The sequence below is a fragment of the Phragmites australis genome, chromosome 6, assembly GCF_958298935.1.
Source record: "Phragmites australis chromosome 6, lpPhrAust1.1, whole genome shotgun sequence".
NCBI classification, from domain to species: Eukaryota; Viridiplantae; Streptophyta; class Magnoliopsida; order Poales; family Poaceae; genus Phragmites; species Phragmites australis.
This window is the reverse complement of record NC_084926.1, coordinates 16,757,184-16,777,300: the sequence shown is the minus strand read 5'-3', so window position 1 is coordinate 16,777,300 and position 20,117 is coordinate 16,757,184. Positions and strand designations below refer to the sequence as shown.

The 20,117-nt window shown below is 43.1% G+C and overlaps 4 protein-coding genes across 12 annotated transcripts; 1 reads left to right on the top strand and 3 right to left on the bottom strand.

Annotated features, from left to right (window-relative positions):
• Positions 1-21: 21 nt before the first annotated feature.
• LOC133921959 (molybdopterin synthase sulfur carrier subunit-like) lies at positions 22-5,581 on the top strand. Of its 3 annotated transcripts, none has more exons than XM_062367087.1 (3): positions 22-151; positions 277-560; positions 5,205-5,581. In XM_062367087.1, the coding sequence occupies exons 1-2, from the start codon at positions 133-135 to the stop codon at positions 549-551; spliced, it is 294 nt and encodes a 97-aa protein (XP_062223071.1). In that variant the 5' UTR covers positions 22-132; the 3' UTR covers positions 552-560; positions 5,205-5,581. The 3 variants fall into 3 exon arrangements, with proteins under 3 accessions (XP_062223071.1, XP_062223072.1, XP_062223070.1); XM_062367088.1 differs by lacking the exon at positions 5,205-5,581 and adding an exon at positions 737-923; XM_062367086.1 differs by lacking the exon at positions 5,205-5,581 and having other exon boundaries at positions 277-706.
• Positions 4,534-7,603, bottom strand: LOC133921958 (uncharacterized). Of its 3 annotated transcripts, none has more exons than XM_062367084.1 (3): positions 7,241-7,603; positions 6,491-7,150; positions 4,534-4,967 (listed from the first exon to the last, which is right to left on the bottom strand). In XM_062367084.1, exons 1-3 carry the CDS (start codon positions 7,457-7,459, stop codon positions 4,842-4,844), a joined length of 1,005 nt encoding a protein of 334 aa, XP_062223068.1. In that variant the 5' UTR covers positions 7,460-7,603; the 3' UTR covers positions 4,534-4,841. The 3 variants fall into 3 exon arrangements, with proteins under 3 accessions (XP_062223068.1, XP_062223069.1, XP_062223067.1); XM_062367085.1 differs by having other exon boundaries at positions 6,491-7,144; XM_062367083.1 differs by having other exon boundaries at positions 6,491-7,603.
• Positions 7,604-7,628: 25 nt separating this feature from the next.
• LOC133921957 (protein WVD2-like 7) lies at positions 7,629-12,684 on the bottom strand. Of its 5 annotated transcripts, none has more exons than XM_062367080.1 (10): positions 12,438-12,684; positions 11,647-11,839; positions 10,660-11,406; positions 9,613-10,098; positions 9,305-9,363; positions 9,135-9,218; positions 8,986-9,055; positions 8,703-8,801; positions 8,402-8,490; positions 7,629-7,990 (listed from the first exon to the last, which is right to left on the bottom strand). In XM_062367080.1, the coding sequence occupies exons 2-10, from the start codon at positions 11,719-11,721 to the stop codon at positions 7,966-7,968; spliced, it is 1,734 nt and encodes a 577-aa protein (XP_062223064.1). In that variant the 5' UTR covers positions 11,722-11,839; positions 12,438-12,684; the 3' UTR covers positions 7,629-7,965. The 5 variants fall into 5 exon arrangements, with proteins under 5 accessions (XP_062223064.1, XP_062223065.1, XP_062223062.1 ...); XM_062367081.1 differs by lacking the exon at positions 12,438-12,684 and adding an exon at positions 12,279-12,426 and having other exon boundaries at positions 11,647-11,852; XM_062367078.1 differs by lacking the exon at positions 12,438-12,684 and adding an exon at positions 12,279-12,426.
• A 5,987-nt stretch (positions 12,685-18,671) lies between these two features.
• LOC133920511 (ethylene-responsive transcription factor ERF027-like) lies at positions 18,672-19,348 on the bottom strand. The gene has a single exon (XM_062365125.1). The coding sequence runs from the start codon at positions 19,224-19,226 to the stop codon at positions 18,672-18,674; it is 555 nt and encodes a 184-aa protein (XP_062221109.1). The 5' UTR covers positions 19,227-19,348.
• Positions 19,349-20,117: the final 769 nt, after the last annotated feature.

Here is a 20,117-nt window from a genome sequence, read left to right as displayed (position 1 = left end):
AAATAGTTTTGTTATATAAAACATTTCCTCCCCCACGGTGACGATAGATTGGTCTCCAACTCTCCGGCGGCCAGGTTGACCGCAGCAGCAAGCACAGCACGAGGCGGCAAAACAGCTTCTTTTACTCCGGCGATGGCGCAGGATCCCAAAGGTAACCGCCTCGCTAGCCATAAATCAATGGCCTCTACTCTGCCTCCCACTAATACCGTCAGCGAATCATCGATCGATTTTCTCCCAACCGATGCAATCGGTCGTTTCATCTCATCCTCTGTTCAGATGCTGCTCCCGCGGAGACCGAACCGCCGGCGACGGTGAAGGTGCTCTTCTTCGCCCGCGCGCGGGACCTGACCGGCGTGGCGGAGTCGTCGCTGGAGGTCCCGGCGGGGAGCACCGCGGGGGAGTGCCTTCGCAGGGTGCTGGTCGAGTTCCCAAAGCTGGAGGAGATCCGAAGCTCCATGGTGCTCGCGCTCAACGAGGAGTACGCGCCCGACTCAGCAGCCGTCGCCGACGGCGACGAGCTTGCCGTCATACCTCCCATCAGCGGCGGCTAACCATCACGGGTACTTGTTTCATGACGAATATGTTTGCTGAATAAATTGTCTCCTTTCTCTTGCAATACATTTTTGTTCTTGAATCATGTCGATCAATACAAGAATATATTTCGCTGTGTAAGAGGGACAGAAAAGAATGCCTACTCTTTAGTTTATGTATGAATGCTTTGCAATCCTCTCATCAGGAGGCTACTGATGGAAGGAGCGTCCAAGCAGGTCCTCGAGAAAAAGCGACTCAAATCAAAAGATAAATCATCTCAACTGGAGTATGAATGAACCAGTAGAGCTAGAGAGTAGCACCGTCTCCTTGCTCTTCAGTGTCACCGGTGCTGCACCCTTAGCAGATGAATATAACCAATGACTCAGTTTTACAAAGACCATCTCCAACGGTTTCTGGTCAGGCTGCAGAATACTTTTATAAAGTGATTTTTGTTCTCTTCGACGCTCCAACGATTTTTATTCACGATTTTTGTTACAAAAGAATTCTTAAGATCATTCTCTTCTGGATGAAATTTTCTCTTCTTTCTCTTTACAAATTCGGAATCTGTTAGAGATAAGAGAAAATAAAGAGAATAAGGACGAAAAGAAAAATCAGAAATAAACAAAATGAAGAGAATATGATTGGAGATGGTCTAAATGAACCAATTTTCATTTCAGAGCTGTATTAGGAGCTTGTGAGGGGCAATGGCCAAACCAGCAGGAAGGGATTAAAGCATCCTCGCCATTCTAACCTGCTCAAGCTTTAGGAAGCAGGATAATACTGTCAAGTTTCGTCTGATAACAGCAGGGTACACGAAGTTTTCGCTCTGTTTTAGTGTGATCCCGAGTTTTTGAAGGGCCTCCTGCACAGTTCACGCACATGGTACCTTTAATTTAATTAATTACACTAGTTCACACACATGCGACCTGTATGGTGCAAATTGGTAGGATTTTTTAATATTATTTTTTACGGAAATTTCAGAAATAATATGAAAAATCATGAAATTTGTGTTCGTGCGACCGTTTAGTGGAAAACAAAAATATAAAAATCATGGCACGAAAAATTAAGTTTTCACACTACAGTTGAGCGAAAAATATTTCCGCATGACCATATAGCAAAAATAGAAAAGTTTTCGCATGATCATATCACGAAAATAGAAAAGTTTTTGCAGATCATTACGTGAAAATTATAATTTTCATCGAACCGTCCAGTGAAATTTGCCATACAATACCCGTGACGCCTCACGTCTCCTCTCTCTATCGGAGGACTGGAGGAGGGAAGCTTATGAACCCCGCAAGTACACGCAACAATAGAAGGAATTATGGTTAAAGCGGCAAAAGGAGGAGCGCATAATGAAGGCCGTGGAAGAGCCGCGACAGGTCATAAAGGAGCGTGCCACAACTCAAACACACGAAGCGGAGAGGAAAAGAAAGTGAGAAAGAGCCCATCACGCTAAGGCTTTGAACTCCGATGGCTTAGGAATGACAAATATCTTATATACACTTAATGAAGAGCATCTATTGTAACACAAACTATTTCATTCTCTAAGACATGTTAGGTTTAACATCAATACGCTATTATGTTAGTCTTTAAGCGTTCGTTATTTATGAATCATTAGGGTTTATTCACGCTACAACGAAAAATCATATATCCCATATAATGTTTATCAGCATATGTAACATTTATGTTGGGTTTTATGATAATTATGGTTCAAAACTACTATTGTTTGAAAAATTATAGTTTGCATCATTCTATGGTTACTTCACTCAAAAAATTACTCACATAATTTTACATTAAATAAAAAAAGAAATATCAGCAATCGGATAAGTATCTGCACAAAATTACATGGAACAAAAATTAAGAAAAGAATATTCTCATCAATCACACAAGTACTTAGGAAAAAATTACATCGAACAAAAAATTAAGAAAAAAATGTTTACGGCAACCACACAAGTACTTGCACAATTTTACATCGACCAAAAAAATAAGGAACTTTTTGCATGCATAAAATATAATTTAAATTAATTTTTGCATTTACAAGATATTTTCACTGAATGGAAAAGTGACATGATATTTTCGTGAAACCAGATCGTAAAAACTTATTTTTGCACTACCATTCAACAAAAAATTGATTTTTCAATTTTCGGAAACGCGAAAACATTTTCGCTATTCTGTAGAGTGAAAATTATATTTTAGCAAAACAGTCACGCGATATTCTATAGTTTTCGCTTTACCATTGTATGAAAATTATTTTTCGCTAAACGGTGTGTGAACATGTGATATTTTGAAATTTTGTGATTTTTCAAATTATTTCTTAAATTACTGTAAAAAAATTAACATTAAAAAACTCTAAATTGGTAAAGCTAAGGGTACTAAGCACCTCTCTTTAGTTTAATTAATTATACTAGTTTTTTTTAAAAAATTGCTCAATTTGAGAAAATTGATGTTATTAACTGAACTTAAAAGAGTGGTAAGGTAACTTAGGTTCAACCATTTGCACCTAGCAACTTGTTTTCTCGAAGACTTGGCGTGGCTGCGTGTAGTTCTCAGATGACAGCACATGAATTTATGCACAAACTGACGGCTGTAAAGGGGTATGTAATCAGGGTTTAATTTATCGATGGTAATTGGTCGAAATTCGTGGTTACCGAGCTCACCGCTCCGGTCCAGTTTCAGAAACCGAACGGTAACCGAATTTGAATTCAAAAAATTTGAAAAAATAAAAAATTCAAAAATTCAAAAAAAATCCTAAAAAAACTAGAGACAATTCTAAGACCTTATGTGAATTTTTTTTTCAAAAATAATATCGTTTGCATCATATTCTATAGGGAGGAAGTTTGAAAAATGAAAAAAGTTGAAGCGTACGACTCAGTTATTAACTCATGTTAAGGAAAAGCTTAACATGCAAACATATATTTTTCTTGTGTATAACATATCTTAAGAAGATATTTAAAATTGATTTCACTTCATTTAGAGTTTTATTAATTTCTCCATGATTTTTACAAAGTTCACAAGCATAAAGTGAATATGTTAAGAAACAACATTGTAATTAACATTTTCATGTTTACCATTATTTTTATTACATAAATAATAGTATAAATAAACTAATAAAAATGGTTTCACTAATTTTGGAGGTGTGATGGGTCAGTTATGAATTAATCTAGTCGCAACATATTTATACAATTCTGCATGTTACAATAACTAATTCATGAGTTCATGTATTTTTAAAAGACATATGATCATGTAAGAAGACTAACAAAATTAGTTTTATGATTTTTGGATTAGCAAAGAGTAAACTATGCATTTAACTTGGTTTAACAAATATATTTTCTCACAGAAAATTTTCAACTTTTTTATGAGTATAAATACTTTTATCATGTAGATGTTACAAGAAAACCAACAAAATTTGTTTCATTTGATTTGAAGCTCAGATGAATTAGTTATTAATTTTATAAGATTAAGCCAATTTTTAGGTTTTTTTTTAATTTCACTAAAAATTGAGAAAACCGAGCGGTTACCAATAATATTAAAAATTTGAGAAAATCTCTCGGTAACCGGTCCGATTTGATTGGTTACCGAACGGAGAATCTGATATTTTTTTTATCCAAATTTTAATTTTTAGCAAATGAATTTTATGCGAATTTTAACCAAATTTCAAATGGTTATCGCGATAACCGTGTATTTTCGATTACTGCCGGGAGCGATTACCGTTTGAAAAACGGTAAATTGAACCCTGTTCGTAAGGTAACACCTTCGTTCTGAAACCAGCCACAGCTTCAGTAAACCATCCAGCTGAAATCCAAGATCGCGGCAGGTAAGCATGCAAAATGCATCATACAGATTACAGAATGCAGAGTTGCAGACTTCCACAGCACCACAATACCATTGGATAGAACTGTTTTGCGTTGGAAGTGAAGAGTAGCACACACTGACAGCTGACATGGCGACATCACTACTGTGGTGTCACAACCAGAGAGAAGTAACACATGGCAAGAACAATGATAACACATGGAACTTGAGCAGTCTAGCTTAACAATTTAACATAAGAGAAAAACACATGACTGGAGCGATGACACATTCAGGACTACTCCACTGACCAAGGACTAAACCAAGCAAGGGCGATCAAAAGCGTAATAGACCAAAAGTATAGCTATGCATCAGGCATCAACATTGGCATCCTGGATGCGTAGTCTAAAGGAAAAGGCATCAAGGCAAAGCCAATTTAGATGCTCCTGCTGATGCTTATCAGGCAGACCAGTTGCTTACTAATGCAACACGGGACCTTCTGACGGAGGTTCGAACAGGCTGGCTCATCTCTCTTGAACCATTGACCATGGAAGCACTGCACCGGATGAAGTTCTCGGCATGGGTACACGTCTCGCTATCAAGAAGGCTTCGTTGAGACGTGATGCACGATCTGCAAACTGGGAGGCCCTCTGTATTTTCACAACAACAAGGATAAAAATGAACATGATTAGACACTTCCAAGAAAGAAAAGTATGGTCAGGATCTGTAGCTTCTAATTAAAAACTAATGACGTTAGCACAGAAAGCAGCCATGAATTGCTTAATTGTGACCACTGACTTATTGTTCAGAAATTCTTAGCCACATGTCATTTACTATCTTGTTGTTTTCAATGCTTTACAATAATTGTATCCCTGTGTTTTCTTCAGATCTGAAAAATGGCATTGCATCAGTTTGAAAGGGGGCAAAGATATCTCCACAATAATTGGGACTGTTGTGGGCGGATATGCCATGTGCAAATGGGTAGGTCCTATTAACAATACTTGAAGCATGGCAAAGAAGTCTACTCTAATCATTTCAGTCCTGGCTTGCCAGGACATCCCAATGACTAAACAGACTCCTATGTCAATCACATTTAATTAAATAGGCGACTATGATCAAAAGGACATAGCGCAAAGCATTATCTGCCTTGGTACATCTCGTACATGAGAAACATCTACTCTTATCTTTCCAGTCCTGGCTCGCCAGGACATCGATGACTAAACAAAATACTAGTTCAATCTCATTTAATTGTATCCCTGTGTTCACAACATTATCTCCCTTTTGTACATCTTGTACATGGGAAACGCTGTCCTAGTGTCATTATAGCAATAATCATGATCATAATAATATACAATCACCAAAATGCTGCTGATCATTGCAAAATCTGGAAAATAAATCTGTGAATTTGATACCCGTGTGACTGCATGAGAAACTGATACATCACTAACAACTATACCTGAATTAAAGTAAAAGCTGCTAACGGTAGCAAGAGAGTAATCAAAATTAGAATTGCTAGGTAAGGGTTTTGTCCAGATGTCTCTAATTCACCAAGAATTCAAGGAGAACAATGATATGGCAAAGTCCTGGACACAAGATCATAACAGATAACCATATAGACCTACAAGACAATGATGCCCAAAAGAGTGTGCTACATTCTTCGAAATTATATAAAATCCCATGCGCTATTTTCCCCTTCAAAATGAAGAAAAAAAATCCTTCTCCAAAGAAAAGAGGGAGAAAATAACTCTTATGATTAACACAAATGAGTTAAAATTATTCATTGTGCTGTCCAATGATAATTCTATACTTCTCACGCTCAAAATCCGATCGTGCTCAAAATGGCAGAGAATGCAGGTTGGTCTCACTACTACAGACTACAGCATAGAAGCAAATTCTGAATTAATTATCACGAATTATGTTGATAAAGTATCTGAACTCTATATTCATTAGCCAAGCTATTTCAAGTTAATGACATGAAATCGATTTTATTTCAGGCAGCAATTCACATATCAAATTATCTCAATCCAATGGACTATTCAATGTATGAAAATAAGCATTCCTACCAGCTAAACATGTAACTTATGCCCATTCTTCCAGATTGGACTAGAAGTAGAATCAAGTTCATTAATCTAATGCAGGTAATGATATGTCAAACACTGGAAAAGAAACTCACCTTATCATCAAACACGATCTTAATCTGGGGAAGGCCCCTTGCCTTGCGCCTCTTCATGTACATCCTCCTCCCGAGCACAGCCAGGCCCAGCAGTGCCGCCGCGATGGAAAAGGACCACACCGGCTTCACCTTCCAAGCACAGTAATGCAGCAGCTTGAACGGCAACCTCCACCAGACAACCACTTGCCTCTCTCCCTCACCGCCCGTATCCGGGTTTTGAACCAGGGGCAAAGAACCATCCTTCACCTCACCATCCGAATTCTCGCAACAGGAAGCAGAATTAGCACTGTTCCTTTGCTCCTCCTCCTCTTGCTCATCCTGCACTCCATCAGTTGTCACAACATCCTCAAGACATGAGCTTTCTATAAGAGCATCAGCTCCTGCATCTTCCGATTGCACATTGGAATTCTCTGATAATTCAATCTGCGATGCATCCATGACCGTAGCCGCGTCAGAATACAGAGTTTCTCCCACCTCATGACGAGTCCGATGCAGAATCGACTCCAATCCGCCGCAACTGCGCGTGTCATTATTCCCCTGCCCTATCTCCACGTCTACCGCCTCAGCTTGCCTTCCCTCAGGACTCCATGTCGCGTCGCAAGCCGTGTCAGCTTCAAGAACCGAGCTTTCTCTGGATTCATCAACCCCGACTACCTGCAACTGGTCGCCAGAAACCCCAGCGAGAAGATCGAATCTTTCATGCAAAATAGAATATAATCCATCCAATAATCCTAAGGCCGCTTTCTGCACCTCGCAACCAGAGAAGACGCTGGACTCCGACCACGGGCCCTCGCCAGAGAAGCCGGCATCGGAGGGCGCGGCAGCGGCGGGGACGAGGGCGAAGTGGTCGTGGAGGACGTCGCCGGCCCCGCCGGAGACGATTACGACTTCGTCGTTGTCGCCCCCGCAGGCGGAGGCGACGGAGAGCACCTCCCAGTCGCTGATCTCCGAGGCTGCGTCTTCCTCCATGGCCGTTGCGGGCTCTGCCGTGCGGGAAGGGACGTAAGGGAGGGAAGGGCTGAGTACTTGAGACGTGAGAGGGGGAGGAGACGGCTGAGAGCGAGAGGAGGAGGCAGGCAGGTGGGACCGAGTGCTTGACGGGCCCCACCTGGCAGCGACAAGAAGGACCAGCGTTGGATAACGAGAAAGTGCGTGAATATTCTCACATAGTACTCCATGTGTACAACGATTTCACTGATACGTGGACCCTATCGTTGCCATTGGCCGTGGGGTCGTACTGTCATCGAGTGTAGAGTGAGACACTCTGGAAAGCCCCCGCGAGTGGGCAGTTGTCGCCAGCGGAAAAAAATATCTAAACGGTAGCCTCGTCGACACGTGGCCGCCGCTAGGTCTCTGAACTTCTTGTTCCAAAAACATCCCTATACTCGCAACTGACAACGAGTAGTTTCAGACTCTTCAGCGATCCAAGATGTCGTTGCAGGTGTTCTGGGCCAATCGCACCAAATGCTGCGGCGTCATCGCCACCGTGGCCTCTCTTGCCTGCACACAAAAAAAACCGGTTAGTCAGAATCGTTGTTCGGAACTGATGGTACTGACAAGCACAAGTTGGCATATGCGTTTATTGAGATTCTGTGATGGTACGACATTTCAGCGAAGTTACCATTGATGTTCACAGTAAGTGATATTGGATTGAAAGTAAACTTTATAGAACCCTATTTATAAAGTTCATCATAAGATCTCATCTACATCATCCATCTCATGATTCAATAGTTGAGCTGAAAAGAAGAGAGATGGAGTATACTTTTTGTAGAATAAGGTCCAATAAAATTTACTTACTATCATGAGCAGGCAAGATACCGCAGCTTGATCACGATGAAGTGATCAATCACACAGAAAATGGCATGGGTAAACGGTAAACGTACGTGCATGAACCTGGGCATGTGGTCTTACCTTGGCTTGTTCTTAGTCAGTGATGGACCGCCTGTCAGATCGCTCCTCATGCTGGATCCAGCCAGGCTTCCAGTGCGCGTGGAGGTTACCTGTATACAAGATGTGTGTGACCAACTTTAGTTTGTTTTGATTGCAAAACTTTAGTAGCCCTGAATATGGAGCAAGTGATGAGAGCTTCAGCTAAAGTCGCTGAAGAAAATGAACGAAGGCCATGCACAGAGGCCTTGCAGATCCTTGACTACTGCAACATAGCAATAGCGAACCGAGCAGAAGGGAAATGTACAATAACAAGATATCCAACCTTTCTGTTTTGATCATTGCAGTTCACAGAACGCTTTGTCAAGATGCTTCTTCCTCCAACAGGATGACCTGCTGATCTTGGTTTCTGCACAAGTTCAGTCTACAATGAAGTACCATTTGATCTTTGTTAGTTGTTAGCAAATAGGTACCAAAAGAAAACACTAGAAACTGGCAGCATCACTCAACAGTCAACACTAAATTTTTATGCACTCCATCTCAGAAGGATTGGATGCACAAGCGAATAATCAGTTTGAATCGTCCCCTGGGTTCTCAGAATCTTTTACCTTGGCCACATTATTCCTATTTGAAATATTAGGTGCCTTTGCAGCAGGGGGAAGATTGTCGGAGCTGCTTCTGCACAAGAGACCACATCAGTTTAGAAGAACTAGATATTTAGTACCAAATCATTCAGCAAATCAAAAACAGCTAGAACCTTGTGCTTGGAGGTGCAGATATTCGCGCATATCCTCTCTTTGGGTTATTTTCATCCAATGCTGCTGGTGTGCTCAGCTGCTTCCTGACCATCAGCTCAAACAGAACAAAAATATCAGAAACTTTCCTCTAAGACTTCCGCTAAATATGTCAAACAAGAGAACTAAAGACCTTTTATTCTGTGATCCATTGTTTACGCTGGTAAGTCCTGCTGCTCTTTTTAATGTAACCTGCAAAACGATATTGAGCTTGTTACAAATGTTGACTCGATAATGTTTTAAGGTCAGTATCAGCTATCAGGATACCAGCCTTATGGCACTCAGAAAAACTATAAAACGAAATAATATGGTCCATTTATACCAGCAAGTAACTGAAACTCTATTTCTAAATAGCAAATATGCACTGGCAGGTAACAGGTTGGACAAAAAGTTCAACCATTCGAAGTTGAACATACAATTTTGTTGAGGGGCCAAAATTACCTGAGCAGTTCCTGAGTTTTTTGCACTAACTTGAGATGTGGGCATCACCAAGACTTTGGCAGCCGACTTCCCAGTAGCAGTACTGTTGCTAGAAGCAACATGAGAAGCACGTGATCCTTTATTGAACAAAATCCCACGATGAAGGGCATCTGCACGTTGCACACCTTTGGGGGATTTATGAGAGGCTTGAGCAGCTGATCTAGAAGGTGCCAAAGTGTTCTGAGACAAACTGGATCCGGAAGAGGTTGCAAGCCTATCAGCATTTTGGTATGAAGATCTACGTGAGATCGTAGCTCTATCAGGAGGCTGATAAGATGCTGATCTAGAAGTGACTGCATCTCTATCAGCATTCATCCTATCAGATAAAGCACGCAATTTCATCTGAACTCTCGTGTGGAATGGATCCTTCAAGTCTTGAGAGGGCCTGTTTTCTGAATTCCTTTTTACATCTACCCTTGGGATGTGGATAACAGAAGTTGACAGGTCCTGAGATAATGTAGACATAGAGATATCAGATCAACAAGTCCAAAACTTAAGTTCTGATGACATCTTCAATCAACCAAGACAGAGGTTTAAGTCTATGGCATGAAAAGTTTCTTTAATGTAATTCAGAAAGTCCAAGCTTGTTCACATCTATTTGTAGAACAAAAGTGTATTCAGGAAATTACACCCTTCCAACTACATGTATTCAGGAAATTACACCCTTCCAACTACATTAAGGATGGAACTTCGCACAAAACCACAATCTGTATTGGCCATGTATTTTAAGTAAATAAATAAACCACAAAAGTATTTATGAACGCAAACGGTTGTTATTTTATCAGTGTATTTACAGAGTAAATCAATATCGAAATATTGCAGTATCTAGCCATGAAGTAACATCTTTATTATTGTGCTCCTGCGATGAAGTTTCTAAAGTATAATAACCATTATCCAGATTCGACATGCCAATATAATGGAAATCAAAACAAATGATGTTTTGTTCTGTGGTATCTTATCAGAGAAGTAGCTCCTTCCACCACATAAGTACAAATAACAATCCATTACCTTCGATCTCTTCGTTGACCTATTAACACTAGCTACATTTTTTCTTGCCCCTCTCTTGTCAGGGTCAAGTTTCAGACCTTCTGATTGTAGACTTTCTCTTGGCAAGACAATCCTTGACCCAGCAACATTATTTTCATCATTATCATTTGATACCACACGTCTTAGTTCAAGAACTTTTCTCTCGAGAGCTTCACAGCTGAGTCCAAGATTGCTACTTGTGTGTGTGGCGCATGGGAACTCCCGATCAAGGAATTGCTTTTTACCAGAGCTAGACCTATCCTCCAGTTGACTGTTCTGCAAGCTTGCTGTCTGAGAAAACAAAGGATTAAATGTCAAGTACCCGAGCTCATGAGCGTCATGGCATTTCCTCTCATCTGATGAGCACACTTCAGTGGAAGGTTCAAAAGTAGAACTCGGAGAAGTAGACACTGGATCTTCAGAAATAACTGCAGGTAGTTGATCTGCCTGGCTGCTATGGCCAAGAGTGTTGTCATCGTTCCTCTCCTCCAATGTGGCTTCAGTCTGGTTAACTGCTCCCTGAGCCTTCAGATGCCTCGCTCTCTTGTAATATTCTTCAAAAAATGCCTTCTTTTGCGCAACCAAACCAGGCGCCGTGAGCTTGCTTAGCTCCTCTTGACGTCTGTTATGAGCAAACACTGACCTCTTCTCCCATGACAAGGTTTCTGCAGCAAATCTACCAAATGATACTGAACCATGATCGTGTACCATTTGCTGAACCAAAGCATCCTGAACACCATACATAAAGCAAAATGATAATTCAGGACATTTGATTTATTAAAAAAGCTGAACGGCATGCAACTATACATACAACCGTTATCTAGCCTTCTAGAAACAGGAGACTATAAGAACTAAATCCAAGCAGCATCAGCTGTGTCGCATCATGATCACATCTCAGATACTACTCATGCTCAGGATTTCAGTTGGAAATTCTGCGCAACTGCAGGTGAGGAAAGCAGGATGTACTACCTGTGTGATGTGGTCGTTGTGAGGCAAATCCGAATACGACCATCCACTGAATTGGTGCCCAACCTCAGCAGCCATCGTGCTTCAGCAGTTGCTGTCACCTGCCTAGCCAGCCTCAGTGGAATAAGAATACAACACCACCACCACCAACAACAGCCTTTGTCCCAAACAAGGCCGGGCAGGCTAGAGATAAAACCTATAAAATCCAACTAAAAAGATGATGTGAGAACAATAAAAGGGAAAATCTGCTTTTTCCATTATATCTGCAGCATCAAATTTACCAATACATAAGCATAACATTATGAATTGTGCCTCTGGAGAAAATATGTGATTCCCACACCAAAATTGCAGGATGAACAATAAAGGGCAAAATCTCTGAAGCAAACAACGAGTGATTCAGCACTGAAACTCAAGAATTTCGCTTCTCAGCCGAAATCTGTTTGATCCCGCAATATTTTGAAGGGTACATTGTAACGTTGCAATTTACTAGGTATACGACGATTTCTTGGATGGCAACACTAGCAGCTAAAACAAAAGCGTTCGCGCTGGCGTGGAGCTACAAGAAGGGCATGCAATACATAAGGAAACCCCCAAACAGAGCAAAAACGCAGCAAACTCCTGGGCGCAAACCCTACCAGATCGCCGCGCGCACGCGCATCAGCGAGAAACCAAGAAACCCTGGCCGCGCGGTAACCGAAGAAAAAGAAACCCCCGACGCAGCAAGCAAGCAAGCAGAGCACCAGTCCGCCTCACCAAACAAAGACCAACGGAACTCATCAACGACCAGAGCGTACCGACAGGGACAAGACAATGGAGAAGCCAAGCCACCGGCAGGACGGACCATCCACCGGCCGATCGAAAGGGACGAGAGCCGAAAGACCGGATGCTGAGGGCTCACCCACTGCCCGCCGAGGAAGGATGCGAGCAACGGAACGAATCGTAACGGCGGCAGGAATTAATCCCCGCTATCTAGTGCCGCAGCGCCGCGCTGGTGAATTTGGGGCAGCGACCGGGGGGGCTAAGCTAACGGCCGGGAGGGAGGGGAGGGGAGGTGAGGGTGGTAGTAAATGCCAAGGAGACTCCAACGTTCGAATTAAAGGTCGCGGCTCACCGGCGTTGCGTTCGACGCCTGTCTCCAGTGGCCAGGCCTCTTGGCTTGGGCTTCGGGTTCCAGGATTAAAAAATGTGTCTGGTTTTCATTCTTTTCACCTGTTCACATAGGTGTATTCTAGCATAAATTCAAATAAAATTAGCAATATAATATCACGAAGGAAGGAGGAAGAAATAAGATGGAGGAGTTTGACAGGTAGGGTCTGACTTACATGTATGCCATATGTAATCTAGCATATGGGGACCACTGCCACCTACGCCATCCACCCAGGGGTGATTTGCATGGTATCATAAAGCACAATATGATATTATGGTTGAGGGATGAAAATCAAACTGACGTGAAGGGTTAAAGGAGGCAAGATAGGCTTTTTCTCTCTTGCTGGGTGTTGAGAATTTTTCTAAGCGAACTTGGTGGGAGCTTTGTAGAGATGACATCTAGACCTGTGGGTTCAGGTCCCCGCAGGTTCTACACCCAGCGGGTGCGAGTTCGGGTGCTAAATCCCGCCCACGAGTCTAGCAGGTCAGGTATCTGAATTATAACGGGTTGGAAGCGGGTTTGTACCTATGCCTGTGGGTGCTCACGGGTCACCCGAACATCTCACTTAGCACTTAGCCACTCGTGCAGCCCAACCCAACGCCTTTTGCAGCCTAGGCCAACACCTCACTTCCATACATCCACGCGAGGTGTCTGCTGCGTCTACCTCATCTGCCCCCATCCATGCTGCGTCTGCCCCTCCATGCCTACCCCACCGCGCCAGCCCCTCCACATTTCCAAGTCGTGCCAACCCCCTTTGCTTACCCCCGCAGCATCGCCTGAGCCGCGGAGGCCCCCTCCGCCACACTTAGCCTCCTTGCCACCTTGCCCGGCCTCCTATGGCCTCATCGCCTCCTTTGGTGCCTCCTGCTTGACCGCTTTATTCAATGAGGCTCCCTGACCCGACGAGCACCCGAAACCCAACGAACACTTGGTGGGTGCAGGTTCGAGTGTCAGTTTTCTCCCTTTTGTCATTTCAGGCTCAGGTTGGGTTGAGACTATCAGGTTGAGTGTCATGCATAGTTTTGCTCCACCCGGTCCTAATCCGACCCGTTGCCATCCCTAGAGCTTTGTGTGCGGGAACAATTTGCTATGCCGAATTGATCCCAACATTGCTTGGGTTTTTCCGCTAGGCGGTGCTATATTGGCCCACTTCAATTTCCACCTTCCGCTTCACATGCGGTGCCGCCTCCTTCGATCCTACTCGTGCCCTCTTACTCGACTAGAGTACACCATGCCACCCATCTTCGTCGCCTTCTCTACACGATCAGCTATCACCACTGCCCTTCCCTCTGTGAGGAGAGAGAGGGATCAAGGTAGCGCTAGAGATGGCTCTCCGCCAGCAGGTACACCCCTCCCACCTCTACTCTCTCTTTCCACAAACTCATGTTGTCCCGTTCTCACGTAATGGATCGAAGAGGAATCAAATCTTGTTTCTGGGTCAAAATCTGATCCAAACTCGAAGTCTCATAGGCTTGAATTCTCGTAGGCATCTGTGTGCGATGGCGCCGTCGCTGAAGCCTCCTCTCAACAGCGACATCGCCATCAATGGCACCCTACCCACTAACTTGTTGTTTGAAGTTCTACTACGCCTCTTAGTCAGGGAGGTATACCACCTCTGCGCCGTCTGCCACTCCTGGCAGTCCCTCACCTATGACATGCGCTTCATCATCTTCCACTCCACCCATCACCTGGGCCTACTGTTCGTTGTGTGCTTCCTCGACCAGCGTGCCACCTGCATTGATCTCGTGGACCAGTCTGGTGATGTCATCAAATGGGTCCTCACTTGAGGGGGCCATGACTATAGGGTGCTTGCCACGCGCTTCAACTTTGTCCGCGGAGTCATCCACAGAATCAGTGTGCTCGACCTCGCCCCCGCCTCTATCTCCGCCTTACCCATTGGCATTGCAGAGGATCTTGCGCTCACGGACTTGCAAAATTATCATGTCTGGATTGCATTTGGCTAGGCATCTTGCACACGAGAGTACAAGTTGTTTCGCATTGTTGAGGACCCTGTGCACAAATATGGCATTGCTCCCTTGTGTGAGTCTTCACATTTGGTAGAGGGTTTGAATAGTGGAGGGAGGAGGTGAGCACACCGGTTAATCACGATGGGGTTGGATAGTGGAGGAAGGAGAGTCTTATCTCGATGCAGGTTGCACCAACAGAGTGGTTGTTAATGGTGCGGCCTACTTCTTATTTAATCTCGCTCGGTTCAATGAGTTGCTAGACTATCACCCTTACGACGACAGATTTAAAAGCACACACCTTCTAAATTTTAGTCACCTGAAATCGATGACGGGTGTTTAAGCGACGAGTTAGGGAAGAGGGGTTTGAGGGTTTGAGGGGATTTCATGGATTCTGGGTTTAGAAGAAGCTCCAAGGGAGGCAGGTCAGCCTAGCGGAGGAGTAGGAGGAGTGGCAAGGCGACGGGGGTGCCGTCGACCGCGGGTAGAGGAGGACGACTGATAGGCCTGGGTGGGGTAGGGGAGCTCAAAAATTGAGAGGTTAGTGAGGCAGGGGTGGTGGGCGTGGATCCGTCGACGGGAACGCTATCGGAGATGGCTGAAAGTGGGCGGGAGGCGTGGGAGCGAGCCAGCATCGGGAGGAAGAAGAAGGCAGCGATTTTGTGAGGAGGAAGAAGAAAGAGGCTAGCCGTTAGATAAAAATCATGTGACTATGCTAGTCGACTGAGAAAATCACTTCTCTTCAGACATTTGAGATATAGCATCTGCCTTAAAATCATCCAGCCAGACTGGATACCTTCCTTCTACCTCGAGACTGAGCAGTGGAGTGTGGCTCTCCAAGGGCCACTGAGCAGCATTCTTCAGGAGGCCGATGGCATGCTCGATTACACTGACCTAGATGAGTATCAGCTAACGTTAGCTGAACTTAAAGGGTTCCTAGCTACAGTTCACTTCGATGATCTGATTTTTGCAGTAGACTCTCGTGGTTTTATTTGATGGACTTTGAGAATTGTGTATGGACCAAAGAGCACAAAATACAATTTGAATTTGTTGCCAGGGATCTCGTAGAAGGTGTACAACTGTTGGTTGACGATATATGGTCTGTACAACCGTTATTTGTATCAGATGACGGAGGGATAGTTCTTTTGGTGCAGACACCATCAAGTGAGATAAGTGCGTATTTATGATCCAAGAACCAACAGTTCCACAAGTGTACAAGAAATGCGTCGCTTTTACTTTCCTGGAGTGGGAATATACACAAGAAGTCTTTTGTGTCGATGGTGTGCCTGACAAGGCAAAGTATTAATTCAAGTCACTGAACTAACTTGGTATTCGTGTAGTGATTCAATCCATGAATGTTGATCTCTTGTTAACACATGAAGAGGTGATTCACTTTTTTCAATAAAGTTTCTCCCTCCGGTGCAAAATAAGTGTTATTTTGAACATCAATACGATCTTTAAAATACAACTTTAACTACTATTTTTATTATAATATATTAATAAAATGTAGCAAAGATATGTTATTATGAAAATATTTTTCGAGACAAATCTATCCGCGTCATTTTCAAGTGTCAAAACTCTATATAAAAAGTAATTTGTAGCCAAATTTAAAATAGTTGACTACACACCATCTAAAACAACACTTATTTTAAACTAAACAAAGTATAACACAACGCAGTCATTCAAGTTCTGTTCAAAAGATGATAATTCTTTTTTTGTAGTTATATACTACCTTCTCTCCTCGTAGTTTAACCAGAAGTTTGTAATAACCTCACCGAAACGACATGCCCTCACCAAAACGACATGCTTTAAGTCTTCATCCCTGAATGCCAGCTAAAGGCTCCAAACATTTGATGTTTTGTTTTGGAAGAGAAAAGGAACTCAACCACTGATGATACATTTGGTGTTATGCAGAGACTTCTTAATTTGAATGATCGGATATCATCTGCAAGTTTCAGTGAATGCCCAAGAATGTGAGGGTCTTTCGTGTGGCTGTTATGGTCTTTCGTGTGGCTGTTTAAACTAATTTGGCTTTTGAGAAGAATTTTTTTTAGCATTTTCGTAAGTATGAATATGCGCTACTGAAGTAATAGCTATTTTAAGTTCTGCAGAGAGCGAAGGAATTCCAGAACTCAGGCGAACTGCTACACCATATACTAAACTTTTACAGAAGTGCTACCAATACCATTATGGTCAAGGAAATTATACCAGTCCCCACTCCCTAGCTTCTGATGTTTGATTTCTTGCTTGCATTATACAGGAAGGGGAGGTGCTCTAGAAATAATGTTCATTTTCTTTGGGTTTATAGGAAGTTCCCTTGCTGATGTGATAAATAGAGGTATTTCTTTTTCCCTTTTCTTTCTATATGTACGAAGTTCATTCCCCTTTTCTTTGGGTTCGTATTCACATAATGTGAAGGTTTTGTGTTCAGATGATGAGATACTTTAGCTAATTGATTGCAAAATGGACTAAAGGACTTCAGTACTATTGTCCATATGCATCAGAGATTCAGGGATCAAATGCCAGTGCCTTCAAGTCCTTCTAGCTCAGTGCGTGTGGTAGAAACGGCAGTATATGAATTGTTGCTGTGTTCTGTCGAGTACCTGTAAATTTGTTCTATTGCGCTGCTGACAAGAGGCAGAAATTTGAATTTTTATCGTGCCTACATTATTGTTGTTGTTTCTTCGAGAAAATTGTTGTTATTATCGACAGCAATTTTTCTTTCTTTAAGGGCTTTTAATTATGCAATTAGAATTAGTATTCTCAATAATTAATCATTATTGGACATGGATTTTATGAACTTAAGTTCATGTACATCCATTATTATTATTTTCGAAAGAAGGCATCTACATCCATGCGTAGATGGAATCCTATGCTTAATATTCTAAAAAATGATACTTTTAAATCACGCTAAATCATGTGCACCTGCAAAAACTGGTATTGAAATATATTTACCTGTTCATTGTTTAGAAAAGAAGAAGAGGAGATGCAGCCTGTCCTTTTTGCGAATCTCTCATTTATCATTTTTTGCACAATGCACAAACGAACATATATTAGGAATATCCCAAACATTTAAGTTATTATGATACACATCGCACATTTATAAATTAATTGATCCATCCTTTGCCATGGCCTGACCCTAAAAATAATTAACATTCTCAAACAACAACCATTATATTATTTGCTTTCATCAGCCTCAGTTAAATCACAAATTAAGTGTGTATTTAGCTTCCTATATCTTTCCTATCTGATATAGTAGATACGTAGAATTCCACCTAATCCTAATTCAACGGATGCGTAAAATAAAAAAAGTCTGTTTGATTGTCTACATCTACTGTTATAGCTGATTCGACGAGTGCAAATATACAACATCGTTATGGTTCAGAAATAAAACTCGATTCGAGTTTTAGTCCATAACCTACAGTTAAACTCACCTACAAGTATCACAAAATTATTTTTCATACAAGTAACTAATTATAATTTAAACTCTTATATTCACTCAAACAGTCTCATATTCATTCAACCAAACAAAAATTCAGTCTAAACTCTTACATTCACTCATTCACTCAAACAGTCTCATATTCATTCAACCAAACAAAAATTCAGTCTAAACTCTTACATTCACTCATTCACTCAAACAGTCTCATATTCATTCAACCAAACAAAAATTCAACCTAATTTATTTAGATAAATACAACTAACAAAATATTTTTTCTTAATAAATATAACTTCACTCAAATTTCCGCTTCTCTTCAACTTTCGTCTCTTAGAACTACTTATTATACATGCGGCTCTGCATAGCCTCCGCATAGCCTCGTCGGGAAAACCAAACCCGCGCTAAGAAGCAAAACGACTAGCGCCACGTGGACAGTTATAGTAGCAGCAGATTACCAACAGATTACTTAGCACTTGGCAGCCTAGCATGCATCCCACAGGGACCCTTGGGGCCAGTGCGACTGAGAGCCCTCAGCCGCGTCGCTGCCATCAGGGCCCCACTTGGGTGGGTCCAGCAGCATGGCCTCTGCCATCTCGGCCCACAGCCTGGGCGACTCCAGGTCATCGTCAAAGTCGCCACCGCCGCCCACGGCCAGGTCAGGCTCGGCCGCCAGCTGGTTGCTCGCGGTAGCGGCGGCTATAAGCGCCGGCTCGCGGCGCACGCGCTCGGCTGCCTCCGCCGCCGCGGCGCGGACGTCGGCCGGGTCTGTGCTGGCCGGCCGGGGCAGCCAGCCCGCCGACCCGGGGAAGTTGAGCTGCGCGTCGCGGCCGCGCAGGCACAGCGCGGCCACGTCGTGCGCCACGGCGGCGGCCTCGGCGGAGTCGAAGCTGCCGAGCCAGACGCGGACCTTGGTGCCCGGCTGCCGGATCTCGGAGACCCACTTGCCCCACTTCCGCCTCCTCACGCCCCTGTACTGCGGCGGGGCGCTCGCGGCGGCCGGAGCGGCCGGCTGCTGCTGCTGCTGGTTGTTTTCCATGGCTGATCGATCGAGCTCTCGCAACGTGATTTGGAGATGGAGCTACAAGCGCAATTAATGCAGACTTGGAGGCGATCTTGGTGCTCTTTTATAGGCGCCACCGGGTAGGCCAGGAACGGTAGTGATCGAGCTTGCTGTGCATGCGTGCATGGAAATGCCAGATTACGCTGCTGCAATGCGAACTGTTAGGTGATCATCTGTGATTTTGACGCGGCACAGTGCCGTCCTAGCAAATGACTAGTTGAGAGGACGTGACGCCGGCGAGTGAGCCAAGACTCGTCACTCGCCACACGTGTAAAGGAATAGACTATTTGGCAGAGCTTATAAAATATTTCATACGGTAAAATTAATAAAAGCTCTGTTAAACAGCAGTACGTAGTTTTCAATCTTAAAGTAATTTTGTTAGAGTTAACTAGATGTTAGAAAAAAAATATTTCTCTTAAAGAATAATTGTATTTATAGAATTTACTTTAGATAATCACTTTTAGCTTAAAAAAATAGATTAGAGGAATTCTATGCAACAGGTCCGAAATAGGGAGAAGAATCATGGAGACACAGTAAGGCTGCAAGAACCCAGAGCCCAGAGAAGGAAAGAATCGAGTGCTGCATTTTTGTGACTGTGGGATGATTAAGCTCTCTATTGGATTGAACTATTTCTGTGGCTGTGAATCTTGAGCGTCACCAATCTGTAAACTGCAAAATACATCACATGAAGATCAGCCATGGGGACCGGACCAGGTAATCGAGTAGGGTAGGCTCGGCCGTATCGATATGATAGCGTGAGACGCGAACGCTCGCTTGGTGACGGCCGTACGAGATGTCCTTATTCCTCCCCGTACCAAGCCACACCACCTGCGCAGTACAAATGATCACCCGGACTCTAAAACAAGG